The sequence below is a fragment of the Atractosteus spatula genome, chromosome 3, assembly GCF_055471065.1.
Source record: "Atractosteus spatula isolate fAtrSpa1 chromosome 3, fAtrSpa1.hap1, whole genome shotgun sequence".
Classification (NCBI taxonomy): domain Eukaryota; kingdom Metazoa; phylum Chordata; class Actinopteri; order Semionotiformes; family Lepisosteidae; genus Atractosteus; species Atractosteus spatula.
Window position 1 is genome coordinate 18279527 of NC_142708.1, and position 23611 is coordinate 18303137.

At 37.5% G+C, this 23611-nt stretch overlaps 2 protein-coding genes across 3 annotated transcripts in view; one reads left to right on the forward strand and one right to left on the reverse strand.

Moving 5' to 3' along the window:
- Positions 1–17713, forward strand: part of aopep (aminopeptidase O (putative)) — a 137121-nt gene extending 119408 nt beyond the window's left edge. Inside the window, exons 14-16 of one of the 2 annotated variants that reach the window (XM_088910657.1) lie at positions 6130–6216; positions 9220–9376; positions 17071–17713. In XM_088910657.1, coding sequence (XP_088766783.1) covers positions 6130–6216; positions 9220–9360 — 228 coding nt within the window. In that variant the 3' untranslated portion in view covers positions 9361–9376; positions 17071–17713. The remainder of the gene's footprint in view (positions 1–6129; positions 6217–9219; positions 9377–17070) is intronic. The other variant, XM_088910658.1, reaches the window with a different exon arrangement.
- A 587-nt stretch (positions 17714–18300) lies between these two features.
- The window catches only part of fancc (FA complementation group C), a 39350-nt gene continuing 34039 nt past the window's right edge, over positions 18301–23611 (reverse strand). The window contains exons 13-15 of the mRNA XM_088911562.1: positions 22424–22598; positions 20846–21049; positions 18301–19659 (exon numbers count right to left, since the gene is read on the reverse strand). Coding sequence (XP_088767688.1) covers positions 19522–19659; positions 20846–21049; positions 22424–22598 — 517 coding nt within the window. The 3' untranslated portion in view covers positions 18301–19521. The remainder of the gene's footprint in view (positions 19660–20845; positions 21050–22423; positions 22599–23611) is intronic.

Sequence of the window (23611 nt, forward strand, 5' to 3'; positions counted from 1 at the left end):
AGTTTTGTAGTCCAATCGTCTTACTTTAGATGAGAAAAAAAATATTGAATTTGCAAATATTGTATACACCTAAAATAATTTTATAGTAATAAACAATTAATTCTTTAAACAATAATAGATGGTAAATTAGATTAGAATTCATCTAATTTAATTTAATAATGGGATTTTAGTTAAGGCCCCAAACATATTGGACTGGCTAATTAAGATGAAAAGGCCTTTACTATACCAAAGGCAGCATTCTGCATGCTGTTGAAGCTTGGTTGTTAGTTTAAAAGGTGCAAAGATTGTTTTAAGACCAATATAAACAAATCAGGAGTCTTAACTTAGATGTGGGTGGAAGATACTTATGACTGGAAACATTTATGACGACAGTCTGAAAGAAACTGTGTCCATTTAGCAGAAGAAAAAAGAGCCCAAAGGATATCAAGGAAAGAGCCACTCTTGTTAACCCCAGTTCCAGCACCATGTGGGTAGGGACCCAGACAGTCACATGCGAGACCGTTGCCCAGACTGATTCCAGTAAATCATAACGTGTCGTTTTTATGCACGATGGCCTTCAGTACAACTGTGGTTTGCAGAAATATTCGCCACTTCCAGGCTGGTTTACTAGGCAGTTTATTAGTGAGCAGCTTCGAAAGCACCTTCTTTTATTCATATATGTAAAGTGATCATTTGCATTTCTGATAAAGGATGTGGTAACCATACACGATGGCAACAAATCAAATTGCACATGGCAAGTGCGCCTCTCGGGATTTGACTAAACACTCTGATTAAAAATATTCATAGTAATTGATTTTTCTTTTTACCTAAGGCAAGAGAAACTTTCAAAATCATTGAGGGACTGATCGCCTCCAGCCTAAAGCTACTTTAAAATTAATTCAGTCTGAATATCGCTATCTTTTTATTGTCTGTTTTTTTTGGGGGGGGATGTCTTTTGATAAAAATATTAGCATTAAATAAAATAGAAACCCAATTAAAGAGGACCCTTACATTGATGCTGTGACAAAAAGCAGGAAAATTAAATATGTAAATCCTTTCAATTAAAAAACATTACAGGGTCCTAAAACCTAAGCCAGTTAAGGAAAAAATAGATGACCTTACAGTATTATATGACCCTACAGTATTATAGAGTGCGTATGTGATCCAGCATTAACAGGATTACTTAAGTGTAAAATGGTTTGTCATAACCTACCCCTGAAGAATTCATATGTTACTATATCAGTACATGATAACTTTGAAAGGTAAGGTGTTTCCTTTAATTATGTGACAGTTATAAGGAAACACACTTCACCCACCTCTCAAGTACTGTATAGCACCCACTGGGTACATTAGGCACAGAAGTACGAAATTACAGTACTTCACTAATTGAAAGTAAATTTAAAGTGAGCTTTAGGTAGACTGTATTGGGTACGCCCAGGTTGGAATTAGGGCAGTCCATGGCAGTAACACTCCTACTCTTGCAAATAGTGCCACATGATCAATAAAGACCAAGTAGTTCAGCGTCTCATCTGAAGGATGGTAACTCCCACAGTACAATGTCTGGCCACCATACAGGAGCGTGGTTCATTCTTGGTATTTTTGTTCGGGTGAAGAGTGCCACTTACTTGTCCATCAACACCACTGGTTTTTCTTAGGAGATCTCCTACCCAAGTACTGACCAGAGAACTGAAGAGATCAAGCTAGAAACATAAAGGAATAAACATTTACAAATGAGAGGAGATAATCGATCTCCTGGAGGCAATTCTTGTAAGACGCCAGGGTATCAGTTTGACCAACGTGGATTGATAACTTTTTCTATACTCCACACTACACGACTCTCCATTCCAGTCTCCTTTTCAGGTATTGTTTTTTTTATTTTTTACACTCCCACATAGTACATGAAAATACAATGTTGTTTTTCTTACTCCTCAGGGTCTGCAGTACATCTGTCCATACAGAGAATATAATCAAGCACCAACAGCCTCCGAGACAACGATACTTGTGTTCTATGATGTAGTTCTGGATTCATCTCCGCAAACAGCTTGTCAGATCCCTTCACTTTACTTGTCAGATGGTGGGAAAAGAGTTTCCCAACCTCTGTGGAGGAGTAATTTGAATCACTGTAAATTTCTCAGTTTAAGTGTAGAATTGAATTATGTTTAATAAGGAATTTAATAAGGAATTCTAGGAATTATGTTTAACTAAAAATTAACTTAATTCCATGGTTTGCTTCATCCAATTAATTAATATGGAGTTTATTTAATGTAGCAAAACATTATTCTCTAACTCATTCTTTCTATGTATGCACCATAACCACAACAGTTAATAAAACACACTTTGCTTGTGTCTCTTAGTACATGTTTCATAAGCAGGTAGAAGATGCTGTGACTCAGAATTTTTTTTTAATACATAAAGGATAATAATATTAGACTTTGAAAATTACACATATAGGTTGTGTCTGCACGTTGAATCAACCATGAATACAAACATAAAAGTGACAACTGATTAGAATACTCACAAGTTCAAAAGTGGTGTATATACAAGTCAACTAAGAAGAGAACAGTAGCTCTAGTGTAATCCACCTGGTTGTGTATGAAAATAGGCCTACTGTTTGACATGAGCAGGAGCCTGAATCTGTGGGACTCCAGTTCATTCCTGGCACAGATGATGTATCTGGGAATCCCAGGCAGTGTGTTGACTTGGGAACTCCAGGAGAATCTGCACATGCCCTACACACTTCGTGTTGAAACGCTGGCCCAGCTGTAGAAGAACTGCGACAAGACCATTGGAGTTTATCATATGCAAGACTGTTTTGTTCCTGTGCGTTCTCCACTTTTCAAAGAACTGCATTTTTAGTAGAGACTTAGCACGTGTTATTTCTTTTCTTCGAGTCTTGGAAAAGATTTTCCTTAAGAAAAGGTACTAACAAAGGGCCGTGGTCGTCTCTTTAAACCTGTCTATCAGCACATCATCAGCACGACAACAGACAAAGGGAGGACTTTGGCTATTAAACTGAATCATTGTTTCCAACATGTTGCTAATAAGTAGCATTTTTTTTATTGCGGAGGACTCCGTAGTGCGTAATGCTGTTTTTTCCTTGGTTTATAACAAAAGCCCTGCACATAGCTAGAGCATATTGGATTACAGACATTGTGTTGAAATAACACAAACAGCATTGAGTGAAAGCTTTGACTAAAGTGTCAATCCTCCCACCTTCGATAAATCATTTCCCTTATTTTTCCATTTCGCGGTAAACAGAGGCCTTCAGAAAATCTGTTTCCTCTGTTCCACTAACACCAAACGCATGCAGACAGATTGGCCAGATAGCTGTGGTGGAGTGGTTAATGCTGTGTGCAGGACATCCTTTGATCTATAGTTCTTTACATTCACATACTGACTTGAAGTTTTAAGATGAAACCTGATTTACGAGTACAGGAGAACAACTGGGAAACATGAAACGTGTTTTTAAAAACTGCCTTTTCTAAGAAGCGGTTTGACATAGGTTCTGAAGAACTTGTATTTTTCTTTTCAGCTGTTTAAACAAGTCTGGCACAGCAAAATAATATCTTTACGTTCAGCACATACTATAAGAGTGCAGTGACGGTACATGAGAGGAATACCAGGAGCATGGCCATGGTCATGTATCCAAGATCCAGTGTTTCATATTTACTGTCACAAAAAGATAAAAGAATCTGAATTAAAAGTGTTACATTGATGGTCAAAATTACATAAACCTAGATCGAAATACTTTGCAGAAAATTGCCAGCATACTGTATAAATCTCGTTACCTCCAAGTCATGGGACAGTCTCTGAAGCACCATTGAAGTTTTTAGATGAATGCTTGAATGTGTAATGTGCAGTGACTAAAGGTGCTTACTTTTTAAAGAGGCGTGTACTGCCAGACAGACATTAACAGATAACAGGTGCATACAACCTATACAAAACGATTTTCGATGTTAGAACTGATTGTAAAGGGAATAAATAATGGATATAAATAATTTTTCTGGAATGTGAAAAAAAAAACAGATTACAGTGAAGAGTCTACGGCGATGATGTGGTGTGATTAAACATATAATTACCTGAAGGTTCTGCATATTGTTCATATAGATACAATCCCTTTGTACAAAATAAACAGAAGCTTTGGATCTGTGCAATCAATGTAAATTTGATAACAGTACAGGGGAAAGAAGTATACAAAGCCTGGCTCTGATCTCTCTGGGCATAGAATTAACAGTGGTTCTATTGATCCTTTTGAAGAAGTGAGGCATCATTTTACTGCACTGCTGACTGCTCCTTGAGAAAGCACAGTGGCTTAAGAAATGGAGTGTTGAAAAGACTGGAATCCAGTGGAGAATTTAGACTGACCTATTATTCCTTTGTCTCTACCAGCTCCCTGATAAATGTCTTTGGTAAGCATTTAAGTTGCGTTTTAAAGCCATGTGTTTGTCTTTTCTTCAAAAACAGATAGGAATTCCAAACATTGTTCCCTTTGTCAGCCTTCTCATGGCACAGACAGGGAGATTCTGTTGGCAGGTCCAGATCTAGCAACAGTAGTTTATTGAAAAACTGTGCTTGGCTGTGCCCATTGTTCCCTAGGCAAGTGCTTACAAACTTAATTAAATGAAAATAGCTTAATATTTTCTCTCCTAATATTAGTGAATAATTTCAATACTGCGTTTCAAAAGCTTGAGGAAGATAAGTGAAACCATTCCGACAGACTTAAACAAAACTGCAGAAAAAATAAGCTGTCACCTCATGATAGACAACATAGCTGTAGAATGACATCTCAACATCTAGGACTGATTTTGTCTTTGCTGAGGCACTGTTGTAAAGCCAATCTCGTCAGTGGCTTTGTGTTGTTGCTCTAGGAATTAAAGCCTTAACTTTTTTTATTGTATATTTCAGAGACCTGTAGCCCCTGTTATTGCTGCCATTTAAAACAGCAGCAGCAACTTTTCAGACTGTTAGAAAACTAGATTAGAAAACCTTCTCAGTCTGTGCAGGTTAATGCTCTCATAATGAGAAAATGAAGCAGATGGATTTTGTCCACTGCATTAGTTCTGTGAAGACTTAAAGTATACTTGGACTGAGGGGAAAATTGTTTTTACCAATGGAATGTTACCGTATGTGATCTTCCAGTGACTTCTGTCCAGGAATCCTTTTCCTCAAAGGCTACAAATTTAGCTTAGACTGTCCCTGAAGCTACTTATAACTGAACTGGCATATCTTTATGACTCCAAAAAAGAGCATGTTTCAGGTATGAGGAATGTACTGTAAATTGCTCCCTCATCCTGGTTCTGACTGCAGCTCCAGGGCAGGACTGTAGTGCAACTCTGCTGCTCTCGTTATGATGCTCTCCTCTGGGTGGAAAAGCAAGTGAGCTGACCTCAGCTGCACATAATTGAACCACAAAGAGTGGAAAAACACAGATCGAAGCAGTAAGTTAAATGAAGTAGTTCAAATGCGAGATGAGGGCAGATTTTAGCATGATACTAGTATTAGTATTTGCACAGTTTAAGTGGACAAGGTCGTTCACAAAAGTACTGGGTCTCCTGCACATTGTGTATTAAAATATACTTGTTAAGGGACCTCCTTTGAGTTTGCTGAGACCATGTATCTTTGTTAAGGTGTTCTGATGAATTCAGTAATTTTTCAGTGTCCATACTGCATGTGTAACTGTATGTAAAAGACTTAAATCAAACATATGACTAAGTTAGAAATTCAGCTATAACCAGTGGGAATCTAGGTGATTACACTCCAGCAGCTAAAAGATAGATTCACTTAAGAGTTTGTATTTGCAATTGCAGATGCAGGCTGAGTGCTTTACGAGAAGGATTCTGTAACAGACAATTATGTCGGACAACCAGATGAGGGGATGGAAAGTACCTCATTTCCTGCAACCCTCATTTTGTCAGCCTCTTCTGACAAAAGTACATTCAAAAGTACAAAATTGCACCTCCCACTTCTCTCCTAAAACACTTCAGTGAAAATAAAATGCACTTCTTTCCCTGTTTGGTTTAAAACATTTTTCAGTAAATTACAGATGCTTAAATTATGTTTTTCAGGTGTTACCAGCTGATCCATGTTGTTCTGAATCAGTGAGAAACTAGGGAGTCTCAGCGTTTAAGGAAATGTTTCTTTGTTTTGCAGGTGAGACATCGCTGGTGTGAGCTAATTATTAAGCACAAACATACTGCAGCGTACAGAGATGTGGAACATTTTCTAACGCAAGACCAGGTACAACACCAGTTAATTTTTGTTTCTTTCTGTGATTTTTCTAAGATGAGTTTTATGGCATTTTGCGGCTCAACATATTAACTGAAGCAGACCACACTAGAAGGCATGGTGGCTTGTTCTTACTGATCTGTGTTGCTGAGCGATTATTGTGACTGGTTAGTGTTGAATGTGTTTGGGATTGCAATGTGGTGTTTGTTGTTCATTGTTACATGTGTAAGGGCATAATAAGTAGTTTTATAGGGCAATGAGGTGAATTAAAAAGAGAGACTTATGGGAAACATCCTTATTTTCTTCAGGCTTCTAGAAGCTGTGTGTCAGGGCTCAGGTAAACCTGTGTTGAAATTGTCACTATCCTGTATGTTCCACATTACTGCATTTTCAGCCGTATTCGATCAAGTAATCGACCAAAGAATTGGCGAACAATTTAGTGTAGCCAGTCAAATCTAACCTTCCTGTCTTTGGGAGGTGGGAGGAAACCAGAATGGCTAGAGATAACCTACACAGATCGAACCCAGGACCCAAGAGGGACCCAGGACCCATGAAACAGCAATGTTGCCCACATATGAAAACATGTGTGTGTGGATAATCCCTGGTGACACCTTTGTGTAATATACTTACATAAATAACCAATATATGTAATGGTTAGCCTGTATCAGAAGTCTTTTTTCACTGTTATGCAACATAAAAAGGAGTTAGTGTGTCACTTAAGTGAAATTTAAGTGACATCATGACATTTTGTAGAAGCTCAGAAATTCTATACTGAGTACAGTGGGTCTGCCAAATAATGGATATAAAGCCTATCTTTGTATCAGTGATCTGGATTCTAGTATACTTAGTAAACTACTCAAATTTGCAGATGACACCAAAGTAGAAGGAATAACGGACACTGTGGAAGCTGAAAAGGACATTCAAAAAGAACCTGAGAATTTTCTAGATTGCGTAAACACCAGGCAAAAGCACTTCAGAGTGCTATATGCAAGTGGCAAACAGAAAATACAAACGTAAGATGGAAAACAGAACTTTAAGAAACTTTTTGTGAAAAATATTTTAATTGTTTGCGCCGACATCATTTACTGTACATCTTGCAGACAATGTGAGGAGGCAAAAAAGAAGGCAAACACGAATTAGGATATATACAGTAGTTTGAAGTGTGGATGTTGTGGATACTGGAAATGCACTATTTTGTACTATTTTGGTTACCATGTAAGAGATAAATGATATTTATCTGTAATCAGCCCATATTAGAATGATTTGATTCTTGGGCTTAATAGAAAGTCAAACTGTGTCAGTCCAAAACAGCCGATTCCTTTTGTCTTAGAATAGAGGAGTGACCTGATTCAACTATTCAAAATCATCCAAGGCACTGACAAAACAGAGTTTCAACTAAAGAGTTAAAGACTGAAGAAGATCTTAAAGAATTGAAGACAATTTCTTCAGACTCAATGCTGTGGCAATCTGGAACAAGTTACTCAGCCCTGTTGTCTAAACCCATAACCTGCCTTGTTTCAAGAAACAGCTATAATTTACTAACAGCTAAATGAGCTATGTTTCATGGAACGAATGGTCTCTTCCTTCTTTGCAACCTTTTGTACTGTATGTTTTACATCTTACACTCTGTCCTTTATCATTACGCAAACTGGAAAAATGACATACTGTAGCTGGTGGCTGGTCTTTTGGGATAAGTTCTGGAAGATCACGGAATAACAGTTTGAAACTTTTAACATCTTGTTATACTTTGCAAACTCGGAAGTGATGGAAATAAATTTGTAAAACACTGCCTTCCGGTGTCCTTCATGGCGCAGATAAATTTTCAGATTTCAAAACCTCTCATCGTTTTTCATGATGGCATTTAGTGCATGTGATATTTCTGCACTGTTTCATTGTCGCCCCATACCAAATTATTAATGATTTGCAAGAGCACGGCTTATCAACAACTGCAGACATCCCCTCTTCCTTCTTAGCTGGGAGATAAGGACATGATTTAAACCTCAAAGTAACTCATGCTACTAGAAATTTAGATATGGAAGCTGAGCACCTTAGTAGACTAGATGGCTAGGTTATAATCTGACCATATATCTTGCAGATAAAAGCTTTACTACCTTTTCATATATATTGTAGCATGTCAGCTGCATTCATTATGGTGTTGTGTGTTTGGGGGGGGTACTCACCCCTTAATTTATATCACCTGTTGATGCAAGTGTTTCTACAGCTTGGTATTATTTCCAGGTTTACCGTTTAAAAATAGAAACAATAAGCTTAACATACCTTTCTGTTTTGTGTGCACAGCCTATAAAAACTTAAGAAGTCTAAATACTCACAGGGTCAAGAATGCATCTAAAGCAGGCTAGTAAGCATTAAGATGAATTTAATCTTCAACACATACAGTATAATAGAATTTAAATTAACAACCCATAGCATATTTTTTTAACTAAAACAGCAAATATGTGTCAGTAATGAAGTATACTGCAGGATTGGAATTTTATATGGGTTATTTTGTTTCACAAAGTAAAAAAAAAATCTTTATTGATTGTTTCATTTGGTACAGGAATCCCGAAAACTGCATCCCAATTTATAATTAATCTTTATACTCTTTACACATATCAATGGCATTTAGAATTTTTCATTGGTCTTTTTCATACATCCATCTTTGAGTATGCTATTCATTTTCTTAAACATGTGTCATAGTAAAATTTACCAAACAGACACATTCCAGTTCAGAATGTGAGCATTCTAAGACTACCTCCAGAAAAAAAATGATCTGCGGTTTAAGTAAACCAGTAGTGGTTTTCCATCTAAGATATATTTGATCCCTGTTAGTTCACCTTATTTTTTCACATCTGTGGGAACTTTATACCACTAATTTTTTGACATTCTTATTAATATCATAGGTTTGTTGTTCATACTCACATGGTGTCCCTTCTTGAATTTGGCCAAGAAAAAGCAAAAGTTTTCCCAAGAAAAAGTCCAGTTTTCCCAAGTTGATGGTGTGCGTTTCTCTTCCAGGCTATGGGGGTCTATTTGTATGGGGAGCTGATGGTCCATGAGGACATTCGACAGCAGTGTGTGGCTCGAAAGTGCTTCTCTTTAGCACAAGAGGAAATGGACCCTGCCTCAAGGAAAGTGGTGGAAGAGATGATATTCTGAGCAGGTATTTCGGGAGGTATTTGATCCCTATTAATTCACTTTGTCGGAACTTTATACCATTAATTTGTGAAGTTATTATCAATGTCATAGGTCTGTAGTTTATACTCACGCAGTGTTGCTTTTTGTATTTGGCCAAGAAAAAAGCATAAGGCTTTTTACTTTCTTTTGTGACATGGCTTGAAAGAGCTAACGGGTAACTTAGCCTTCACCGATGCAGTCTTTGGGTCTTCCATTTTCCCATAACTTGGCTTCTTCTTACATTTTCTACACCTTTGTTTTCTCAGTTTCCTCAATGGTATGTCTGCTTTTTATGTTAATCCCAATCAACAGCTAATTTTCCCTCGTTGCATAAATTCTTATCTACCAGAGTACCAGAGTAATAATGCCTTTGTATTTCATCATTCCTATTTCATGACACTAAAAGCACCTGCTTCAGCTGGTGGGGATTCTCTTGCAGTGTATAAATTATAACCGATTACTGTTGTGGACCAGAGGCACTAGATTAAAAAAAGATTGTAATAAAAATACATGGGATGTGCATAAAAACAACTGCTGTCTTGTCTGTACAACTTTTACCACTACTACAGTTCATACAACACCTAATTCGAGTGAGATATGGTAAAACTAAAGTTTATTCTAACAAATTATATACAGTAGTTTTTGAGATGTTTCACATACTGTATAATGAGGGTTATTGGACTCCAAGAGAAGATTATGGTTCCTTCCTATAAGAAAAGTTTTTGGTGATATCTTTTTAAAAAATACAAAAAACAACAGAAAAAAGAAATAATCTATTTTAAATAATCTGTTTTCAAGCAGTAACTTCTCAGTGTCAAATAGAAAATCATCCAGCAGTCCTTGCTGATATAAACATAACAGTGGAGAGAAACATCTTGCTAGCTTTGTTACAACACTTAAAAATACATAGTCCGTACACTAAACAGGAAATGTAACTTGTACAAATGTGGCTCCACCTTACTGTTTCTTGCATAAAAATGACAAATATTTTCCCAGTGAAGGAGCAGAGAAGATCCTTTATGCTGTAAAATAACCTTCCAGTTGTCTATTGCGTGTTAAACATAAATTCAGTTAACTCTGGTTTACAGATGTCCTCCTGTATAGCACACGTCAGAGTTTGCACTGAAGAAGCACTCATGCTCCTGGCCCTGATGGAGCCTCACATGCTTGATTGTTCATCCTGCTGGACAACAAGACTGTATTTGCATGAACATGGTTCTACACGTATACAGTAGGCCTGTGTAGGAGCACTGTTTATAACAGAATGACTCGTTGTACATGCTGAATTGAACTGGTACCTATTAGTCTTATTTTAATGATTTCTGATTTTAACAACTGTAAACATGTTCATACACCTTCTTGGTATTAAACAGAAAGCAAGTAAAAGCTAGCTGGTTAGCTCTAAACCTCGCTTTTATTGGTGTGCATTTTCTTACAGACAGCCTTGCAGTGGCTAATTTGCTTTAAAATGTCTTCACACAGCACAAAGAATGTGCTTTGCGGTTTTATGGAAAACCTGCGACATTTGTTTGTGAAAAAGAAGGAATGTGAAACATGTGCATCAAACAGATGTAGAGCAGGGGTCAGAAAATGTTTAAATGGATTCGCTTGAAAAACAGAACGTTTGCTGTTTTCATTCTGCATGTGATCTTGGCTGCCTTCCTCATTGCTCTCTTGGTCCTGTGTCTGACTGTGTCTGTCCTGAAATGCCACATGTAAACTGTGCTCCTCACCTTCAAAAGAAATGGGATCTGGGCAGCTTTAACTTTAGAACTGAAGCAGAATTATTTCCGGTGTAAAGGAAAGTAAATAACGCAAAAGAGCCAGCTATGACTGGACCATGTTATTTGTCCTTTTTTAAACACAGTGGGGAAGTGGGGAAAAGGAAATATCCTTGTTGGTATCCCAGAAAAATTCTTGACATGTCCACAAAACAGCACGTTTAGTTAGAAACTATGAAAATTTGGTTCCCATCAGACTCACTTTGCAGGTGATTGGGAAGTAAAATTCCTAATTCCTTCTTATAAAACAAGGTTTGTATGACCTGTAATACATATTAGAACATAGCTTTATGTTACTCTATGTAGAGAACACAAGGCCAAATTTAAATATAAATATATAAATCAGCCTAAATATAGGATACATATATTAAATATATAAATCAGCCTTAAATAACAATATCAGAACACTTGACACTTATTCGTTCAGGCTGAATTCTAGAGGTTTTTGTGATTAATTTTTATTTCATGCCATAGAAGACAGTGACTTGTCCCAAACTCAACCGACTGGATGTTAATATAGATCAGGCCCCATTTTAATGCCTCTACGTCTATTAGAGAAGAAAATACTGTGTGTCAATGGAACAGCAAAACCGTTTTTTTTTTACTTTGTTTTTGGACCCTTTCCCAATCTTGGAGCCATGGTTAATGAGGGAAATATCCCCTGTTTAGTAGAGCGTGGAGAATTTGGGGAGAGAGGATCTGCAGGTTTCCTTTCATGTTGTGGCTGTGTGGGTTCCTGGCATGCTGATTTGTGACTTAAGATAAAATCACATTGCCAGGGATTACCACACAGCCACGGCCTTGGCGGCTGTTATGGAAACCAGAGGGGCTCCCAGCAAACGCGAGTGTTTAAAAAACGGGACTGTTGGGCCGGGCCGTCCTGAGAAACACACGAACGCGCGCAGTCTTCCCGATGCCGTTTCTCTGTGGGGCTGAGAAAATGACCTCTCCATCAAGGTGCAGAGCTTAGCTGATTGGTGAACAGTGATTGATTACTTCTTTGTTCACAGTGGCTAAGTTCTGCACCTGAAGAGAGGGTGAGAATTAAGCCAGGTCCCGGCTCTTACCTTTTACTGAAAACAGAAAGAAACCAGCTGTCGCAGGGAAAGCGTCTCTGGCCTTGGAGGTTTATGTGCTTCCTCTCTGGATTTGTTTAAAAGTTTGACAGTATAAATCTTGGTGATGGGGGGGGGTTCAACAACTGCATCTGAAACAGCTCACTACAATGAGAAAGTTGTTTCATTACTGTTTCAAAAGTATGTGATACAGGTGCGCCACAGGAATGAATTTCCTTTCAACTGATTTTTGTATTGAAGACACCTCTACAGCAGTTTTTCCTTCCTGCATTATGCTTCTTCGTATTTCTTTAAAATATCATCTTATCTAATTGTGCTTTTATTTTTAAAACTTGCAGTTTTCTTTTTGCCCCATAGGTTTGTAACCTTTTTTAAGAATTCATTTGTACTGTATCTGTTAAGACATTACAGCATCTCTTATAGAGCTGAGAAATGGTAATGGCGAAAACAGTTCAGTTCACGGTCTTGTGCCACACCACATCTAAAGTGACTTAAATGGGTTCTAGAAGTTTCACTCAAATGAAGATCTGATTAAGCAGTTAATCTTAAGTGAATAAGAGCAGCTGTGAAAGTGCTGTGTCATTGTTCCATTCGGCCTCTAAATGTACAGGTGGCGCTGGTACATTTGTACAATGTAATTCAGTTACAAGCAGGGAGGATTCAATGAAAAGATTATTTTGTATTCTGCCAGGATGTAAAGCTATATTACATTTTGATTCTTCTTCTGGAATGTGCTTTGTAAGAAAGGTTACAAACGAGGAGGCCATTCCAGCCATGTAGGCCTTTTCGAGGTTAGTGGCCAGCTGATCCAAGGATTCATGAAAAAACCTGGGGTATCAGCTTCAGTAACATGGGTGGATAGCTCACACAACCACTGATGTGAAGAAGCGACTCCTGTTTCTGATTTTAATTGTGTTGTTCTCATGATCTGAACTATGCAGTGTGGGCTATGTGAACGTTAATAAAACTTAAATATCGATATCCTGCTTAGGACATGTTATTGAATGTAGAACTCGTGGTTGCATTAGGCTATATTTATCACTGTAACTCTTCTCAATATAAACTCACTCTTTCCAGACACTCAGATCTTTACAGCAGTAATGAAAATGTTATATTATGTTCATCTATGTCATAAGGGGTAGCAGTACTCAAACCTGAACTCTACTCTGAACTCCACCATCATGGTCAAAATCTGGTCGAGTGATTGAGTTCACATTTTTTGAAATACATCTAACACGAAATTATCATAAACTGATTGATTCAACTGAAAAATACTTTTTCATCTGAGGTATTTAATCCCATTAGATGTTGGACCTTTGTCTTCTTTTTGATTGAATGCAGTGAATGCTGCGTGCTGGGGTAATGAAAGATACTGTAGATATTGAAAGCAGACCGGGTTGCCAGCCTATGCCTCTTACATGTCTGTGAAGGATGGATTCACATTACCTCTTCTGTTTCTGTTCTATCTCCCGCTTGTGCAAAAAAAAACCCACCTCAGTCCCTTATGTCACTATACTGTATCTACAGTGAACTGAATGTACTTGCAGGAGTGTAAGGCAGAGTTCCTAGGAAATTGAAAATGACCGTGCATCCAGAATTGGAAAGCTATTATGACAAACCGCAAGCTAATATTTTGTATTCTGGAATACAGACCACTATTTCAAAAAGACCGATTCTCCAAGTGTCCAGAGCTAATCTTTTATGTTGGTGTTAGAAACATTCTTAAAGACCATCACTGTAAAACGCTTTAATTTCTCAAGTCTGACAATAAACAACACAGGCAAAAGTCTTTTGAAATCTGTGGTAGCAAAGAAAGTTCTTCTGATGTTGTATAGGCAGCGTATGTAGTAGAGTTGAATAATTGTGGTGTTGAATTATTTGAATTAATTGAATTATTGTGGGGCCTTCAATGAGATGAGATGGTTTGGGTGAACAGTTTACGTAGCAAGACAACTGTGCTACTGAACAGAAATGTGAAAATAATAAAGCTGACGGCATTTTCAACCTGTTGGCCTGTGGAGGGTATTTTCTTGAAAAAACATTTGCATATGACAGTAAAACATCTTTTATGTCATCTTATTTTTCATGTGAATCAGTTCATGGGGATTCTTCCTTTCTTAATTGAATTTAAGTAGATATCTCAAGGTAATACTGTACTTTCAAGGTATTTCCCTTATCTAAAAAATGCCATTTTAATCAGAAACAAATGACACAAATTTCTGTTATTTAATACTTCATCTATGCTGAGATACCTTAAGAATTCAGTAACAAATTCCAGAGGCTTTAGTTTCAGGTTAATTTTAAGGAACATTCTTACACAACTGACATGAGCGTAACACTGTACTGGTATCTGGAACAAGCACAGAGCTTAGGAATGTCAGAGAAAACATTGAAAGCAATGGTGTGTCTCGGCAGGAGTTTGAAGTATCTGGTAAACAATACAATTCTGTGACAGTGTAATGTGCCTCAAATTACATCACTGCAGATTACTGAAGCAACACGTACATTAGCTCTAATCTTATATATTTAAACTGCCAGTTATTTCCGGCTCGTTCTTTTCATTTAGCCACCCCTGCCTTTGCCTTGAGGCGCCTCAGGTAGATTTAGCACTTTAGCCCACAAGACCAATTTTCTCCCACATCAATTTACGGTTTGTGACAAAACGTCTGAAGTATAGCCTCAGGTTTTCTGACAAGATCACATTTAGAACACAGGTGAGAGTTTTATTACCTAAAAGGAATTTTTTGGATCAGGAAGCACGCTTTTTCTTCAGCTATCTCTTGTAGTGCTTTTGTGCAGTTATATATGGTACGGGATATTGTCAAGGTATTCATTGAAAGCCACAACACAAAACATTTAAGGAAACCATAAAAAGGAAGTCTACCAATAAAGAATGTTTCAATAGTCTCCAAATGAAGATTTTGGGTGCTTGGTATAGTTGGCGAGTTCCCAAGTTATACAAACCTTATACAATACTGTTATAGTGGAGTCACTGCTTCTCTATCTTCAATACCAAGTGTTGTGGTTTTCTTGAATATCATTCATGAATGTGCGTTGTTTTTCGCATCAAGGTCTATGGTGCTGTGATATTTAGATTAGGCAAAAGTGCAACAAACTTGAAATATGCTTGATATAATTTATTACCTCCTTTTATTCAGTACATTCTGGCTATTTTTAGCACTTCTTCTCAGAGCTGGAAGAAGGTTTAAAAACAGTTGGGAGTAAAAGAAGATTTAACCAGATCTTCTGTGTAACCAGCTTCAGTCATAGTAGCCCTGTCCAAATATACTGCTAAGAACCCTCAGATGTCTAAACTACAAAGATCCAGTAGGAATTTGGCTCAACACATTACTAATTAAAGCTGGTTGAAGTCACATTACAGATTGACCATCAAAATCTTCCCTATGATTTATTACTTGATCGTTTGAAAAAATGCTGGAAGAACAAGGGCATATAACTTCAAAATAATTATGGGGGGAAATGGCAAATTTCCTTAATAATTATGTATTCCTAGAAGAGTCATGTCTAAATGAAAAGGAAAGCTTATTTTTTAGCTGCAGTTGATGGTATACAGCATGTCTAATAAAAACTATCTGCCTTTTATGGATTTAAATGCAACATTAAATGGGTAAGAAAGACTGTACCTCAGTAACACTGCCAGTTAAAGAACAGTTGAAGCTTTTATTACAGCACCAACAGCTTTTTTGCCTGTTGTCTACAATCTGCTTTTGTCCAAATTCCACCATCCAAAAACTCCCAATTACAGTATACATTTTCAAAATACTGTCAAATCCAGTAAAAATCAAATTACTTTCTCCACATAGTATTAATAATATATTGTTTTATATGCAAATAAAATTCTGAAGCCTCGGAAACTGGTGGAATAAAAACACTATCATGCCATATCGACAACATTAATAATTAAAATATCCCCCCATTTCCTGAATGTTCAATGTTAATGATGCTTCACAGGAAAAAAAAAATGTGATTAGTGACAGGGGGATAAAATCGGCTCCAGTCAGGAGGATGGACCCTTCAATATTTGAAGGCCAAAATGTCTGTTTCCATGTTATGTTTTGTTGTTTTAGCTGTTGTGTAAAAATGTCTGCAGTGAGGCCACACGGTTGGTGAAGGTAGCAGCTCTTATGGACCTGGCCTCCTGTGCCTACTGAGCTGATAACAGTTCTAATTGTACACACTGGCTCAGTTCAGCAGGAACAGGAGTCTGGCCCCACAGCCAAATCGCGGAAGCAAAGGTATTGTTCAGCTGGCCTTATCCTCTTTTTAACAAGTCTGACCAGATACTAATTTCATTTTTACTCAAGTACATGGGACATTATTCTTTATACAGTATGTAACATTTTACCTTTAAAAGTCAAGAACATACTCTGTCAGGAGTTTTTTGAGGGCTGGGGTTGTGTTTTTCAAAACATCTATACAGTATGTGCATATTAATCTATCTTGCTATTGCATGTAATATTCAACTGTGAATTAAAAATATCGAAGTCTGTCTATTGGCAATTAAGCTTGCTAGTGAATTAACTGAAGAGAAGAATATGAAGACTTGCTGTACTGTAATAAAGCTGTTAAGACGTCTACGATTCGTGTCTGTATCATTATATGCTATAAATTCATGTCTAATTTAGAAACAGACATCTCCAGCTATGCAGGATGGGTGTGAGGGACGATGGGTGTGTACAGTATCTCTTTTGCAGATTTACAGCACACAAAACTCTTGGAAGCTCTTTGATTTAGGGCCGTGAGCAAATTAAATTATTGCCTGTAGATAAAACAATCCCTGCTCACGCCATTCATTTCTAACTCCTCTTTTCTAGGACCTCGGTGTGACGATGCACATCAAGGCAAACCAAAGGAACCGCTCTGCTGCCTCTAGAGCTTTCGATCTTTCTCATTTCACTGTGACCCTGCCACAGTACTTTTTGGGACCTCATCTCGATAGAGAATTGCTGCATTGTAACAATAAAAATGAAGAAGGGCCAGACTTTTCCAAGAGAAACTAATTCCACCAAGAACCGAACACAAGTCTGGGAGTTTGTATGGTTAAAAAAATTACCTGCATTCTTTTTACATTGAAATGTGATTGCCTTTTTACTGGTTTTTTTTATTTTCCTTCAGAATCGTTGTTCCCTTTCAAAAATGTATCAGAACTTTGTGCTTAATATAGAGATGCGTCAACTGACAGTCAAATGAAATCTGTACAGAAGAATCAAGTCGGAGAGTTAAGTTACTATAAATAAAGGTACAATCAAGCAGCACAACCTGAAAAGTGATCTTTAACTTTCCTCAGTGTAAATAATGAATGCAGTTTCCATGCATTTTCTGAAGAAAATACAGCGTATTGCTCAGGAGAATAACTTGAATACTGCTAGAAGAAATGTCTTGTAATGAAACTTGAAAACGTGTAGTTGCAACTTTCTGGTTTGCAAAAGGACACCGGCAATAAAAATCCTTAAATGGTTTTCAGTTGTCATTTTTCTTTGGATGAAAAAAATATAATGGAGTATTTTATCCTGGGTACAAAAAAATCCACACCAAAGTGCACAAGTGGCTGAAAAGGCCATTACGTTCTAAGTGAGGTCTGGCCTACATCTGAACGTTAGTAAAAGACACTTTCTGACTTTAAAAGTTTTTTTTTTTGTCCAGAGCTTAAGTTAGATGCCAAAGCCTATAAATCAGCAGTATAAATATAAGCAATTTGCACAGGCTGGCTGAGTCAGTCTAAAAGAATGTGAATGCAGATGGCTGATCTCAAAGCTGTTCTTAGCTTCAGCCACTGTACAGACGTGTCATAAAGCAGTAGAACAATTCCTACCACTTTGGACCTGCTTCAAGCAAGGTGCTTTTATTGCTTTTCAGCAGTCATGTACTGAGGAAGAAAACGAGTAGAATGGGTGTAAATTAAATTTTAGACAAGTTAACAAAATCGATGAGTAAGAAGTATGAAGAGGTCAGTAAAATCAATGTAATTAAAACATTACTTCCACATACACAAGTAATGTAAGCAATAAGAATGTGGAAGACAAGACTAGGCACAAAGAGAATTAGATTAATAGCTGCATGGGTGAAAGCAGCTACTGTACATCAATACATTTTATTCTCCGTGTCACAATTAGTTGTGCTGTTGAGTATAAGCAGTGTGTCTTATTGTAAGGTACAGTATGCTTTATACAGCATTCCCAAAATGTAAAGGGTGTCACTGAATACAAAACAAAAACAAGGAAATGAGAGCCGTTTGAAGTACAGAGTACACTTTTGCCAGGAGTATGTCACATTTTACACATTACACATGTATGCACAAGACCTGATATAAGAATTCACAACGAGCAAAGGCAGTTTTAAACCTAAAACTTTAAATGTTCTAATAAATTTATAGACAGTTTCACAAAAAGTGCTAAGCCAAGTAACTGAAGTCTCTTTTTAACTGGGTCAGTCATCTTCAGAGATCACATTCGTGCCATAAAAGAGCTCTTGGAATATCAACGTGTGGTTCAGCTTCGGAGAAGCTTGGTAAGAAGTGTGGAACACACTTTTAAAAGGAGGTAAATTAGTATCGATATACTGTCTTTGGAAATGATTATCATGCGGAATACCCCACCTCTGTTTCTTTGACTTATCTGTTTGCTTGTCCAGTCAGCACTTTGCTCAGTTTGAAGACAGCACTATGGCACTCTGTATATAATCTGTCTTCTACCAGTATCGCGCTTTACTGTAATTATTTACAATAAGCAAATGTTTTTTTTTGTTTAAAATTTTGCAATGATAAGAGAAAAACAGAACTGAAAACTGGAAGGACAAAACTTGAGAACAGTCCGTCCTCAAAATATTTAATTCCTGCATCTGTCAGTAACTATGATTAAAATAACATTTCTGTGGTACCCCTGTATATTCCAAATTCAGCAGTCATAGATTTACAATCCTTGTGGTCTGAGAATTCTGGACTTGTACAAAAGACTCAGAGCTCTTAAGAAAAATAAAAAAAATTAAAGTATATAATTGTTGTCCTCAGTCAAAAATAAAATGTGGTGCAAAATATAGCCAGAATCTTCAGATTTAAAACAAAATAAAATTCAAATATTGAGGAAAACACTGGTCATTTGTTATGGTTACACAGAAATGATTCTGATAAGCATTACATATTTATAGAGCACATAGAAAAATAGTGCATATATCTGAAAAATTAGTATACATTGTTCAGCCATGGGGATGTTAATACAACAATGACAAATTATTTCAGCTATGGCAGGTCTTATATACTGACTTTCACCTCACTGCTCCTGAAGAACTTCCTGCATTATCTTCAGCCTTGAATGAGCTTTGAAGTCCATTAATCCATATCTGTTTAGTCTATGTTCAATACCAGCTTTCAAAGCAGACACTACTTTTCTTGAACTCCAGTGCATCATCTGCAAAAGAAAAGAAAGAGGGCGTTTCTGAAACAAAGGCTTGTTTGAGGTTAACAGGTTAAGTAAAATTCCTGGCTTTCAATTTAACTCCCAAAAAATAAACACTCTGCCTATACAGTCCAAGCTCACAGCATTTCAAAATAAAAAGCACCAAGTTTAAGCAATAATTATAATTATTATAAGTACGCACCTGACTCCTAATCAAATCTTAATGCATAAGTATGAACAATTTATTTGCTCAATATAGCATTTTGTGTATGCAGTTCATTCTCCATTTTGTTTTACTTAGGTAATTCAGTCTGACCTTGTTAATTGTATTTTAATTATTGAAACTCTTTTATGGTTTAAATCTCTTACTATGCTCACATTAAATGCTTATACAGTACAAAATGGCAATATTAAAATGGCTCGACTCACTATTTGCCTGCAGAATCAAAAAGAAACTACGAGCAGTAAATTACAACTCTGGCTCTGCATGGATTTTAAAGGCAGGGGGTTTGATAACATGTCTCAGATATACTGTACTGTATGTCTACATTCCTTTTTAATTCCAATAAAAACTCTTAGAATTTGCTGAAATGCAATGAAAACCCTGGCAGCATGGTGGTGCAGTGGTTTGCATTGTACCCTCGCAGCGCTGGGCCCCTGGGTTCATTCTCTGAGGTGCTATCTGAGTGAACTTTGTCTATTAACCCCTTGTTCCTGTGGGTTTCCTCCAGGTACTCTGGTTAACTCCTACAGTTAACTGGCTTGTGGGAAAACTGGGCCTGGTGTGAGTGTGTGCCTGAGTGTGCCCTGAGATGGACTGGTGTCCCGCCCAGGGTGTATCTTGCCTTGCACCTGCTGCTTGCCAGATCGGGCTACAGCTCCCCCCACAAACCTTTACTAGATAAGCAGATTGCAAAATGGAAGGAAGCAAACGATAACCCCTGGCTTTAGACTAATGTATAATCTGCGTTAAAAAGCAAGGTTGGCGTGTTCTGTAATGGTGATTTGACAGTATCTCAAGCAGGTGTTATAAGAAACGGTGGCACTGTTGTTGTTTTGGGTTGAATGGCTAAGAACGTCGGAACATGTTGTGAAATTCGGGAATTATTTACTTTATAGATTATAATTACCAAGTAAAAGAGACACAAACCGTCCACCATCAGGAGCTTTCATTACCAATATTAGAGGGGAGGCTTACCGCTCGGACAACCTCCTTAGCAACCGCATTTCCACCTTCAGAAAAGACCACAAAGTTCGCTGCAAGCTGATTAATGAGGTGTGGTGTGCGACACTGCTGAGAGTCTGTTGCTGCGAGGCTTAAAAGCATCTTGAGGTGCGCTGCCGACGGAGAAGCACTGCTGAAGAGTGACTTCAGATGATCAGAGACGCCTCGAGCAACTGCCTGCAGGGAATTGAGGGGAATTAAAGACAAGAGTTTACAGGAACGCAGTGGCAGTTTCATTCTCTTCATCCCCTCTAAGTAAGCCCCTGACTAAAGGGAGGGAACACTTTTGTTTTAAATTAAAACATGTGGCAGACACAGGGAAGAGAATAAATGGCATATGGGCGCAATGGAAATTACTTCAGACTGTAGTGCCTAACAATTAAGGGCTGAGGGCATGAAGCCAGGATGTGCTTTCTCAAAAACAAAAGGAAATGGAAGACACTGCCTAAAGAAGCCAGCTGTAGCTTGCAGTGTGAGAAGTGAAGCAGGCGAGAAGCTGGAGAAAAGGCTTTGAGGCTCTGGACACCCAGATCAATACTTTCACCTGACATCATCTGACTTGTGATGAGACTCTCTCTAACAAAAGCCTTCTTGTGGTTTTTTTTTCTAGCTTCACCATTTAGAATTGAATTTTCCATGAAGGTCTGTCCAATCATAGGTATACATTAAACTTTGTGGTTTTTGCTTGGCGGCTTAACTGTATATACCTTTCATGATATGGATGTATACGAGAAGCAAAGTATCAATGATCAACCAACACCAAACAGATGGGAAAAAAACATCTTGCAATACAGTGTGCTTTTATAACACTACCGATGACAAGACAGTCAGAGGGGCTTTGGCCTCTAAATTATAATCAGGTATTTGGAGGACATTCCTATGAATTAGCCTGCTGCAGTAGGCTACACACTTACATGGATGCAATTCAGTAATGCGGTACCTTCATTTAAATCTTTTGAAGAAAAACAGGTGATTATAAACTACCAAGCAAGCTATGAGGACTATGTAAAAAACACTAAAAAACACTTTTTCAATATACTTCTTGTGCAATTCTTCAGGTGTTTTTTTAAAAAACAACATTAATAACAGCTTCAAAAAAGTTTGTAAATGGTAGTAAAGTTTATATAGTACTGGTTTTACATACACACCAGAATTGAAGGTACTGAATGGAAATAATCTCAAAAAGATAGAACACACAAAACTCCTCAACATGTCTGGATGCAGTGACTGTTTTTCTCAATCAGCTTATCATTTACCTCCTCACACAATGCAAGAAAGCAAGTGAACATCACGTCTTCTCACAAATTACACAAAGACAAATAGAGTAGGAATTCGCTGTTTCCAATGAAAGTCATTGTGCGAATTACAGCACTAACAACTGTTATAAGACTTCTAAACGTTAAAATGTCTTCTAACGCACTGTGCTTTCAAAACATATGCGAAGTCACAAGAAAAGTATCTCCAAGGGTGGCCTCTTTTTCATTTTCCTAAACAGGTTATGATTCATATTCTGTCCCTACCAACCAAAAACTATCCACCAAACAAACTCACCAGTGATTCAGACCTCTGCTGGCTTTCATTGTTTGGATGATGGTAGAAAGCCAAAAGCCACAGCAGTGCCCCTGAGGTTTCGGAGTCTGACGCAGTTAGATGCTGTGCAGCGACATCCACCCAGTCTCCACACTGGACTAGTAAGAACCAATTCTCAAAGAGACGCTGGCAGGACCTGGAACAGAATCAAGTTCATTGCCCATTTATCTTTCATTCTAATCGCATTTAGAATTCCTACCCAACCTTAAAATAAAATCACTGCATCCTTTTTACTACTTTGTGCCAAGTATTGAAACAAAGCATTGAGCCGTCATTTTATCCTTGTTTGTCTTGAAAGTAATTTGCCCTCAGGCACAGCTGGGCTTGTTTGGGATTGATTCTGATCAAGGCGACTCCCAAGTTTCTTAATTTCATCATTAAATCCCTATAATGCACTCCTGCATCTCTGACAGCTGTTTGCCGTTCTGTAGTCTGTTCCATTCCCTAATGTAGTTTCCCACCATTTTGACATGAAAAAAAAACACCATAATGCACCCGAATCCCAGAATAACTCTTAAGTGAGGCAGTTAGTTTAATGGGCCAAGTTAAAGGTAGCCAGCTGGGCAGCAACATTTTTGTTTTCTATTTATAACTAGGCATGCTTGCTCCTCTAGTATCCATTAAAACCAGGTAAAAATGTCAAGGTTATAGTTTAAGATTTGCCACATAATGAATCATTCATTAGGGTATATTAATGTACCTTACACATGTTGCAATATTATACATACAGCACTTTTCATTTATAAACATCTGAGAACATCAGAGGCGGCTAAACACTAACAACTAGCAACATTAGAAACTTGTGTGTCAGCTGGACTCCACTATAGTCTAGAAATTAATATTTCCAGTACTAGGTGGTCTAAATCATTTATTAGCTCCTGCGTGAAAGGTAATTACATAATACATTAGTCATTAGGCACAGTAAGCCATAACGTTATCAGAAAATAAACCTCTTCATATCCACTAGACTAGAGCAATAAATATACCGATGAGAGTTCCATTGTATACCACTCAAAAACTGTAGGTATCATGCAGTATCAATATGCAAGTCACAGCCAAAATTAGTTAATGCAATAGCAGACCTCAGCTACTGTACAAATATGTATAATGGTAGGACATATTAAAATTCAGATGACAAGATATATGTTA